Source organism: Cucurbita pepo, chromosome 17, assembly GCF_057944985.1.
Source record: "Cucurbita pepo subsp. pepo isolate OVF chromosome 17, ASM5794498v1, whole genome shotgun sequence".
Lineage (NCBI taxonomy): Eukaryota > Viridiplantae > Streptophyta > Magnoliopsida > Cucurbitales > Cucurbitaceae > Cucurbita > Cucurbita pepo.
The window spans coordinates 13,220,003-13,231,357 of NC_141814.1; the positions used below are offsets into that span (position 1 = coordinate 13,220,003).

Consider the following 11,355-nt stretch of genomic DNA (forward strand, 5'->3'; position numbering starts at 1 on the left):
ATATTGTCCACTTTGAGCATAAGCTATCATGGGTTTGCTTTGGGCTTCTCCAAAAGACTTCGTACCAATGGAGATGTATTCCTTTACTTATAAACCCATGATCATTCCCTAAATTAGCTAATGTGAGACTCACTCCCAATAATCCTCAACATGTACAAAGGTTGGATTCAGGTGATTTTTTGGACTAACCCATAAGTTTGGGTTGGTTGGATTGGTAACCCAACCCAACTCACCCTTTTCCAGGGTGGGAGGGTTTTCCTCCAAAAAGCAAATAGAAAAGTAGGAATGCACGTCGTGTGAAGGAAGAAGAATGAAAGAAGAGTAACCTATAGCTACGAATGAAAAACTAAGTAGTGTGTAGCTTCTTCAGAATAGTTTTAGTAAGGTGAGTAGCGAAAAACGAAAGAAGAAGACCGTAAATAGTAAGTCGAGTGCAAGAAAGAGCGGAGAAGGAACTAGACGAATCCTAGCAACACCACCAAAATTTTGTGTATGAATTGAACCCCGACTAAAGTTTTAATTTATCATTAAAAAAAAAAAATCAGTTTGTTACAAAAAATTAATACAAGGTAATAATTGGCACCGTTAACCAATTTATTTAACTCATTGCAGTAAAATTTAGATAAATCATTACCAAACGTTAACGGTAAGAAATAGAAAAGCGCATTTTATGGACAACGAGCCCAGTTCTGGTATAATGGGCCTGAAAATGACCCAATAAAACGGGCCTCTTTATACTGCCTAGTGGCCCATGAGGGATGGAGGGGCTCCATTCAAACATAAAAAATAAAACCTGTTTTATAGCTTTCAAATATTTTATTTATTTATTTTTCTTTTACATGGTTTGAAAAATTCATAAAAATTAATTATATTCATAAAAATATGTACTAATTCGATTTCTTTCGACGAAATTTTTTCATGAGAGAATAAAACGTATGTTACAAGTGTCTGGAGATCTCTCCTAATAAAGATTTTAAACTTATAGGACTATCTCTCCTAATAAAGATTTTAAACTTATAGGACTATCGTAATAATATCAACAAGGAGTGTGCTTGGGCTATTACATTTCACTATTTCTAGTTGTTTTTTCCCCCTTAAAATGATAAAATAAAATAATTTTTCAATCCTAATATAAGAAATATTCCAAGAAAATAAATAAAAATTATAAAAATACACACAAACTTACAACTTTATGAAAAAAGAAGAAAAATAATGAAATTACAATTGTTGTTCAAAAAGCAAAGTCACATAGCGTACACATAATTAGCTTACAAAGACTAAGTGCAGAGTTTGTATTAATTATATATATAAATATATATTATATATTATATATATAAGTTCCAAGCATGAAAATTGATTTTTTTTTTTTTTTTTTTTTCTTTTTTTGGGAGGAGGGGGTTTAGAGGTAAGCAACAGAAGCAAAGAAAATGACTGCCCTTTTCTTTCTCCAATTTTTGAATGGAAAAATTTCCATCTCCTTGTTGTTTCTCAAGGCAACCATCCTGGGAGGAAATTATTCATGCTCGGCCCAGCAGTCACCACTGTTATGGGATCTGGCTGATACCTGCAAATTAATCATCTTCATTCTTTAGATTCTTATAAATTTGTTCTTCAATTTCACATTAATCTTACAAAATTCTCACCCCGACCTACTTTGAATCGGGTGTTATGATTCTAGGTAGGACTAGAACTAGCATAAATCATGCTAATTGTAATACACGAAATTAATGTAGCTCAACTAGCATAAATTATGTGTTCTCGATTAAGAGGTTAAAAGTTCCAATCAGCATAAATATGTATTCTCGATCAAGAGGTCAAAAGTTTAATCCTCAGAATAGCTCACTAGCATAAACTATGTATTTTCGATCAAGAAGCCAAAAATTCAAATCCTCAGCATAACTAATCGTAATACACGAAATGAATGTAGCTCAATTAGTATAAACTATGTATTTTCGATAACACAAACCCTACAAATTCAATAAATTTAGACTCGCTACCAACTATACAAATTCAAACTCAAGAAAACTATGGGCCAAACCTGCCCAAATAGCGCCAAGACATTAAAAAAACGTAAGAATAAAAGATTTTGGAAAGAATGGAAGAATATTTACCCAATTTGTAAGGTGGGTTCACAATCTAGAGGATGAAAGAAGGCATCGCTAGGAGGCTGAGCTTGTTGTCTTCCATACATCATATCATCAGCACTTTGGTTCAATTGGAGCGCATTTACTTGATACCCTTCAATCAACTGCAATCCACAAATTTACACCAATTACAAAATTTTCTAACTTTTTTTAAAAAAATATATATATTATCAACAGATATGTTTTTATACCCTTTGTTTCAGTGTCTTGTTTGCTTCGTTAAGAAGATGTTCCTGAAAGTTTGTTCAAACAAAAACAAGATTGAATACTCGTTACTTTTTAGATCGAAACATATCAAACTCATTTTTATAACCATATAATTATAGTGTTCGTATCGTGTCGTATATGTGTTCGTGTCCTCATACCTTACGTTGAAGATCAGTGAGCTGATCTAGCATGTACTGAGTCTGCAAAAGATTAGAAAAGGATTGAATGAGAAAGATTATAATTTTGGATGGTTTTATTAAAGGCAATGGAGAAGTTGAAGAACTACCCTTGTTGATCTGATCTGCTTGAGTGACATATCAAGCTGCCTTTCAAGAGATTCAAGTTCTTTGCTACTCAATGGGCCAAGGTCTTCTCCCAAAAGGTTCCTGCTTATATTCAAAATTATCACAAAAAAGAAAACATAATTACTAAATAACCGAGCGTCTCCGAACCAACTAAACACGACTCGATTAATCTCATTATGTGTCTATTTAAACTTTAATGTACATCGATAAGTTATTGTACATGTAATCTCATATCATTACTTCAAATTTTCTTTCACAACCATTGTAGAGCCTTCCATTAGAGGTTTAAATGAGTTTAATTGAGTTGGAAAAATCTTTTGGTCTAACTCAAAAATTTCAAGTTTATTAGATTGGTGACCTAAGTAACTAAAAAAGAGTTCACAATCCAACCCAACCTAACCTTCTATTTTCAGGTTGGGTTCGATTGTCAGGTGTTTTTTTTATGATTATTTTAAAAAATCATATCTATCCCAATATATGTTATATTAATAACTAAAATTTCGAACAGGTACAACACAACATTAACATCCGTTACAAACGTAAAATATTTTTAATTTTCATAACAATCTTCCAAGCAGGACACGATTGAGTTAAGTCGTAACCCTATTTTCGAGTTGGTCGTGTTGACCCGACAAAAAAAATATTAACAAGCGAATTGACCTGCATTTTTTTATTTTCCAAAAAATTCAACCTAACTCAAACCGAAAAAAATCTAACCTAACCCAACTCAACAGAACGTTTATGGAGTTATCTGACATTTTATAAAGCCCAGTTGAATTGGACGAGTTATCTGACATAAAGCCCTTAAGAGATATCAATAGATTTATGTAAGTCATGCACAACTCAACAAAAGTATAAGGGATCAGTAGTCTGGATTGGACGAGTTATCGAGTCATATGAACACCCTTTACTCCTAACAAATGAAAAACAATATGAAACGAGAACATTTTGATCAGACACGCACTAAATTAGCCTTGAATCTAAAACTTTAAGATCAGAAATCAATATTCTACAAAAATGGAAAGTAAAGGTATCTAAAATGTTGGGGTTATTACCTCTGGGATCGTTGCAGAGCTTCATAGCGAGCTTTAAGCTTCAAATATTCCTGCTGGCTGCTCAGTTCCTATAATTAACCCATCCTATCATTTTATATCATCAAATAATAATAATAACATCTTTTATTTAAAAAAAAAAGGATTAATTAATTAACTAATTAATTAACCTACTTAATTTAAAAAATAAATAATAGAAAAGTGATTACCAAGGCTTCTCTTGTGGATACATTTGGCTCTGGTGCTCCATAGTTGCATTTCTGGTATCTCTCAAGAGTTTTCAGCATGCTAGATTTCACACATAATAATACCAAAATAAATAAATCCCTCAATCATAAATTGATTTAAAAAAAATTAAGGAAAACCAAAAACATTTGAGAGATCTTGAAAATCATTAAATGTCAAATTCCTGTAATCAACAAATACATGAATTATTAACCTTGAAGTACACAATAATTAAGAATCCTGAAGCCTGAAATTATTATAGTAATAATCAAACACAAAATAGTAAGAACAAATTAAAAAAATCCATTACTAGTTTGAAATTTACATGAAAACAAACACAAATCCTCAGAAATCAAATCTCATTTCGGATCAAAACCCTTGAAAAACACAAACTACAACTCTTAATCGGTAAAAGAAACAAAGATCCATGAAGAAAACAGCAAGGAAACCCTAAATGAGGAGAAGAAGAAGAAGAAACCCTAAATCGATGGATCGATCCATGGCGGCATGGAGGAGGAAGAAGAAGAAGAAGAAAACCCTAATTTCTGAGACGCCATGGATGAAGCGACGGAAGAAAACACTGAGAAGCGAAAAGGAAAGGATTCATTCGTTTATGTGTGTGTATATATATATATATATATATATGTAAATTTTGTTTTGAAAATATTCTCTCTCTTTCTTTTATTCTTAGCATGGAAAGGGGAAAAAAGAAAGGGAAGAAACAGAAAACCTAAAAAGAAAGAATGGCAAAAACGGGATTAAAATAAAAAAATTAGTGTTCAATACAACAGTTGTTGTTGTTGTTGTTGATGTTGTTGATGATGATGATGATGATGATACCTTGAACTGCTGCAAAACTCGTACAGTTTTCCTCTATTGGAGAAGATGATGAGAGCAACCTCGGCATCGCAAAGCACGGAGAGCTCATAAGCTTTCTTCAACAGACCATTTCTTCGTTTTGCGAAGGTCACTTGCCGGTTGATCTTGTTCTCTATCCGCTTCAGTTCTACTCTTCCTCTTCCCATTTTGTTCTTCCTTTTTTTTCCTTTTTCTCTCTAACCAAACAGATTTGATCCCAAATTTTCCCGGAAAATCAAAACGAAAATCAAACGGAAAAGGAAATGCCAAAAACTAAATCAAATATCAAATTTCTTTGCTCTTTTTGTTTCACTTCTCTCTTTCCCCCCTCTTAACCTTTGTGCGTCACCATTTATATTCTTCGCTTATTTCACCAATCCCCTCCTCATACCCTCTCCCTCCTCACTAACTATGAACCTACACCATTTTCCTTTTCTTTTTTTCTTTCTTTTTTCTGCGGCCTTGGGTAATTATCCTCTGCGCCCCTGTCTATTCCTTCTCCTTTATCCACAATTAATTTTTTTTTTTTTTACTACAACACTCTTCACATGACTCCGTAACTTTAAGACTATCTCAGTAAAGTAAAAAAATTTGAGTTAACTTAATGTTATATTTTTTTAACCCAATTCATCCCTACCCTAACTATTTTTAATTATGAAAACTAATAATATTTGACATTGATAAATGTTTGAGATTTATAATATTTTAGTTATTAATATAAGATAAATATAATTTTTTTTTGAATAATTTAAAAAATAAAATTCGAGCTCAGTCCAACCGAACTAGAAAATAAAATGGTCATGTTGGGTTGTGAACTTTATTCAAGTTACTCGAGATCGGTATACACTCCTATGTTTGAGTGAACAAATTACTCGTTGGTCGAGAAAGAAAAACTAATAAATTACAGCTTGACATACAAAATCGGGTTGAAATTGAATCGATCTATAGTCTAAGCTTCTCCGTGTAAGATTTTAAAATTGTCAAAATCTTAGGCTCATGAAAATTATTATTTGTTTGATGAAATTTAAATGCACAATTCAACACTATCAACAAATTTTCCAAGCTTAGATCGGAATAGGGTTGGAGAAAAAAGAATGGTTCTTTTTTTTTTTTTTTTTTTTTTTTTTTTTTGAGGGGAGGGGGAGTTATCGTGTGCGGACGGGTGTAGACGATTGATGTGATGTGATGGGGAGATTTGATTGGACGGTGGTGATTAGAGATGAGGTTATTAAGGGGAGAGAGAAACGAGTGAGAGAAGTGCTACGTGTCGAGCTGTGAAGTGGGCGAAGGCTGATGTCCATCTGACTATATCCGAACCTCGGTTAATCATGTGACCTAACCTTAAGAAGATGAAAGAAAAAACCCACAAACAAACAACGTATTTTTTTTAATTTACCAAAATACCCCTCCTCTCTACACTCATGCCACCATTCCTCAAACTCATTTCCTAGTTAAAACGGTCTTTGTACCTCTCCTTACCATTCTACTTTGTAACGTAATATTTGTTCGTTGGATTACACCAACCTCGAAAACCCGACCAACCCAACTTAAGCATTTTGAGTCGAGTTAGGTTAATTTTTTGAAATTGAATCGGTTTGGGCTAAAAGTTCATGTTAACTCTAACTGAACCGATCCAAAAGTTAGGTACTGACGCTCGCAGACAGATACACAACTTCTCACCTCACCCAGATTGCCAACCATGCTCCTCGTCCTTGCCACTAAATGCAAACAAGACACCCCTCACAGATACAGTTCCTCGCCGACAACCCAACCCGAGAATAGGGGGTTGAATTGGGTTAGATTGTGAAATAATTTCGGATTACTTAGGTTACCAACCCAATCAATCTAAAATTTTGGGTCGATCCACAAAATTTCCTCGTACTTTTCTTTTTACCGTTTTATTTCAATATAGATTACCGAACCAAAAGGGTAATATGAAATTGATACATTAAAAGAGGCATGAGACAACCTTCAACAAGAACATACTTGGTCAAATTTCAACTAAAACCTTAAAACTCCAACATTCTTCTCCAAATACAATATATTCTTAAAAGGAGAATTTAATTACTTATGTCACCATCCTTTCAAATTTCAAACATTAAATTAACGTTAGTATCGAGATTTTAGGGTTTTTTTTTTTTTTTTTTTTTATTCCCGAGCTGACTTCTATGACTCTTCTAAGGGCTATAAAATGAGAAGAAACGCGGAGGTGCCCCTAGAGCTATCGGTGACATCAGCCTCGAAAAATGGCTAAATGAGCATTGCTTTACTGACCTCACAACGAGTAAGTTTGGCCTTAAACCACGTCGTCCTGGTCCAAAAAAATAAAAGCATTAAAATATTAAAAAGAAAAAAAAATGAATGAACAAAATTTCCCCAACCAAAACCTGACAGCATAATGTTTCATTAAATTAGCCTTCAATTAATATTAATGTTTTAATGTTTTAAATGAGGTTTGAAAAAAAGAAAAAAAACAAATTAAATATTGCATGCTTTATTTTCTTCTTATAGCCATAATGTTCTAAGTAAACCTACACGAAACTCTAACTGCTCAATTATGCATTTCATAAATTTCTTTATAAACCTTATTTTCTTGCGGTAATTAATGATTATTAAAATACCCTAATCTTTTAATTTATAGTTTAAAAAACAATTACAATTTAATTAAAAGTAATTTTTTAATTAATTTTAGTAAACGACTTAAAATTAAGAAATAAAACGATGAAAATAAGAGTTTTTGAGCTCGATGTGTATGGTTGTCTGCCCCATATTATTGCACGTAAAAGGTATTAGTCAACGAATTTGTGGACCATGTAGTTGCCAAACTTCGTGTCATCCTAATCTACTGGTGTAATAACAATACGAACACTATTTTGATTGATGATTTAATTAATGATACTTAAGTTGGTTAAACCTCGTTTGATAATTATTAAATTTTTTGTTTTTAAAAATTAAGTTTATAATACAGAGAGATATGACCGGTTATCAATTTTTTTTTTTTTTTTTTTTTTACATAAAGTCCAAGAAAAAAATAAAATATTTAAAAGTTTATAATCAAGTGTTTATGAGTTGAGTTGGATTAGATTGACTTTTTTTAGACCAAACCGTTTCGAACCGTACATTTTTTAACTCAAATAACCTTTTATTAAACGAACCCAACCCAACCTAACCATTAATTTTTTCAATTGGGTGGGTTCAAATTATTCGAGTCGTATAAATAATAAATAATTAAAAAAAATTCATAAATATATGTATATTTATAATTGTATCGTAATTAAAAATGTAATTTTTAAAATTAACAATAAATTCGAGTGTGTTCGAATCCATCCAACCAAGTTTTAGGGTTATCCATGAACCAATCAAATCTATAAAATTTTCATTTATTTGAATTCAACCTGGCTCAAATAAGTCCATTGTTGGATAAAAGTCCCACATCGGCTAAGTTAGGGAATAATCATGGGTTTATAATCAAGGAATACTATCTCCATTGGTACGAGGCCTTTTGGGGAAACCCAAACCAAAGCCATGAGAGCTTATACTCAAAGTGGACAATATCGTACCATTGTGTAGAGAGCCATACCCTAAACTTAGCCATGCCAATAGAATCCTCAAATATCAAACAAAATCATACCATTGTGTAGAGTCGTGTTCGTCTAACATGGTATCAGAGCCTCTTTTGAGAAAGCTCAAAGCAAAGCCATGAGAGCTCATGCTCAAAGCGGACAATATCATACCATTGTGGAGAGTCGTGTTCATTTAACATCCATAAGCTTTAAACCCTAGTCGAACGGTCAGGACAAGTGGAACATATATATATATATATATAATTATTTTTGTGGTTAAAAATAAGGTAAGGTGAAGTTAAAATAAGAAGCTACATATCATTTAAAGTAGGAAGGTAAGGAGTTACAAATAAGTTGTAGAAATTAGGGGTAAATCTAAATGTAAATCTAAATCTCAACCAAAATTGAATGCCATGATTAAGCCATTTGGTCCAAAAAGGCTTAAATTTAGGCATTTTTTTGGGTCCTAAAGGGGTTTGATAGGGTTGCCTGTAGGTTACCACAACTGGAAAATATTAATGTCTTTTGATTGTTTTAAGTAACCAAATTTTGGGACCTTATTGTACTTCAATTCTAATTTACTCCCCCTTCCTCAAATTTCGTACTTTCAAATTATTTTTTTTTTCAAAATTATTGAAAAAATAAAATTAGGTCAAAATACGTCATCCAGAAGACGGTAACAAAAACATAATTCGACCCTTCTGGTGGTCACCGAACAAAGAAAAGTAAGTAAAAACTATCGTTAATCATACTCTTGAAAAAACGGAAGTAGAATACGATTCAGCCCTTCCGATCACTGAAGAAAAGTAAGTAAAAAAGACGGTAACAAAAACATAATTCGAACCTTCTGGTGGTCACCGAACAAAGAAAAGTAAGTAAAAACCATCGTCAATCGTACTCTTAAAAAAACAAAAGCAGAATACAATTCAACCCTTCCGATCACTCAACAAAAGTAAGTAAAAAAAACGTCATCAGAAAAATAGGGTGACAAAGCACAATTCAACCCTTCTGTTTACCGAACAAAGAAAATTAGGTAAAAAAATGTAATCAAACATGCTCTTAAAAAAAGACGATACAAAAGACAATTCAACCCTTCTGATTACTGAATAAAGAAGAGTAGGTAAAAAAAAACGTCATTAAACAGACTCTTAAATGTATACAGTAACAAAAGACAATTCAGCCCTTTCGATTACAAAACAACGAAACCTAGGTAAAAAAACGTCATTAAACAGACTCTTAAATGTATACAGTAACAAAAGACAATTCAACCCTTTCGATTACAAAACAACGAATGCTAGGTAAACAATGTCATGAAACCGGGTCTTAAAAAAAGACGGTAAACAAAGACGATTCAACCCTCGAAGAGAAAATTAGATGAAAGAAGAGGTAATATCATGAAAAGTTGTCTTATTGGAAATGCATTAAAATTTAGGTTTTGGAAGCATAGGGATTGGGGGGGGACCAATAAACAACACATCAAGTGCAGGTGAGATAAGGCAGATGGTGAATGAAAGCAATGTCTTTTAGCTTACACTCTGAGGTGGTCCAAACTCACAGTACTTTCGCCAACTGCACCTATGAATTTGGTGGATGTACTCTTACCACTTTTTTTTAAAAGAAATTTAGCGTTCTATTAATCACAAAATTTAATTTTTTAATACACCGAATTCATTTCATTCATTTCATTCATATCGTTGCAGGTCGTTGTTGTTGTTGTGTTCTTATTGCTTTACTCGTGATAATGAAACAATGACGTATACACGATACGAAATGGATTTGGACGGGATGCTAGGAGATACTGTTACGACAAGGAAGAGAGCTGAGCAATGACTTGGTGCCTATGAGTCGTTTCTAGTGTCGGGCGGTAGAGTGGAGAGGGAAGACTCTGGAAAATGGGGTAGACGATGACAACAGACAATGGAAGTATCACGATCTACTACTGTCCATCTAAGATGTTTTGTATCTGCACAAATCAACTCGAGTTCTTTTAGGATGTTTTGTCCCCACTCACATGCATCTTAGGATCTAGGATGTTTTGTATCTCCATAAATCAACACGAGTTCTTTTAGGATGTTTTGTCCCCACTCACATGCATCTTAGGAAAATTTACTAGGATGTTTTGTCCCCACTCACATGCATCTTAGGAAAATTTACTAGGATGTTTTGTCCCCACTCACATGCATCTTAGGAAAATTTACTGAAGGTCACCAAACATAGACCCTGAAAAAGAATGGTGTACCTTGTTGATATAGGTACTGACTCACCAATAGCAGATATTGTTCTTTTTTAGGCTTTCCTTAAAAGTTTTTAATAAATAATGTTTCGTTCCCCTCACCAACCGACGTGGAATTCACACTTAGTTATCCTATGGTTAGGATCGCTTTTATTCGAACGTGGGCTCGGTTCATTCATGGATCCCTCCTATACTCGAGTCTCGCATATATACACATACATATACGTTTTAATAGAGATCGATAACAAATATTTGGAGATGGGAAACACATAAAAAGTTGGAAGAGAAATTATTGAGTTTAAGCTTTAAGAATGAAGAGAGATAGAGGCAAATAATGTGAAGTAGCCTTAGCTTAGCTATTTTGATTGTGACTACCAAAACCTCCCTTTAATGTCAAGTGGGCCTTTTCCCCTTCTCCAAAATTACACCCTTCTTTACGTTCGTGTATTTTCATTAGTAGCGTGTTTATTCTAAATCATTAATACTCGATTAAAAGAAATACCGAACATTACCCTCCATTTTGAGAGTCTGGATGAAGTGAAACATGTTTCAAATATCTATCAACGGATCGAAAGAATTAAAAATATCAAATGAAAACAGAGATGCATGCACATCTCTTTTAATGCGACACCTGAGTAAAAGAGAGATACATGAATAAACCGAGATCACATCTGAATGAACGCAATCCTCCGAATGAATAAGTGAAAGGGTTAAAAGAATTGAAAGTTACTACATATACCAACAAAGTGCACACGAAGAGTAAATAAC

At 33.1% G+C, this 11,355-nt stretch overlaps 1 protein-coding gene across 2 annotated transcripts; it reads right to left on the minus strand.

Moving 5' to 3' along the window:
* Positions 1–1,171: 1,171 nt before the first annotated feature.
* Positions 1,172–5,192, minus strand: LOC111779147 (agamous-like MADS-box protein MADS4). 2 transcript variants are annotated; one of them, XM_023659223.2, is made up of 8 exons: positions 4,774–5,192; positions 3,918–3,996; positions 3,712–3,779; positions 2,638–2,737; positions 2,510–2,551; positions 2,336–2,377; positions 2,112–2,248; positions 1,172–1,564 (listed from the first exon to the last, which is right to left on the minus strand). In XM_023659223.2, the coding sequence occupies exons 1-8, from the start codon at positions 4,956–4,958 to the stop codon at positions 1,489–1,491; spliced, it is 729 nt and encodes a 242-aa protein (XP_023514991.1). In that variant the 5' UTR covers positions 4,959–5,192; the 3' UTR covers positions 1,172–1,488. The 2 variants fall into 2 exon arrangements, with proteins under 2 accessions (XP_023514991.1, XP_086975225.1); XM_087119099.1 differs by lacking the exon at positions 4,774–5,192 and adding an exon at positions 4,412–4,541.
* Between the last annotated feature and the right edge of the window lie 6,163 nt (positions 5,193–11,355).

What these genes read in the sequence shown, in the direction of transcription:
- LOC111779147 (XM_023659223.2), bottom strand. Translation starts at nt 4,958, where the DNA reads ATGGGAAGAGGAAGAGTAGAACTGAAGCGGATAGAGAACAAGATCAAC. An exon ending in GAGTTTTGCAGCAGTTCAAG is followed by an intron (nt 3,997 to 4,773) that starts GTATCATCATCA and finishes TGTGAAATCTAG; the next exon opens with CATGCTGAAAACTCTTGAGA. An exon ending in ACAAGACACTGAAACAAAGG is followed by an intron (nt 2,249 to 2,335) that starts GTATAAAAACAT and finishes TGTGGATTGCAG; the next exon opens with TTGATTGAAGGGTATCAAGT.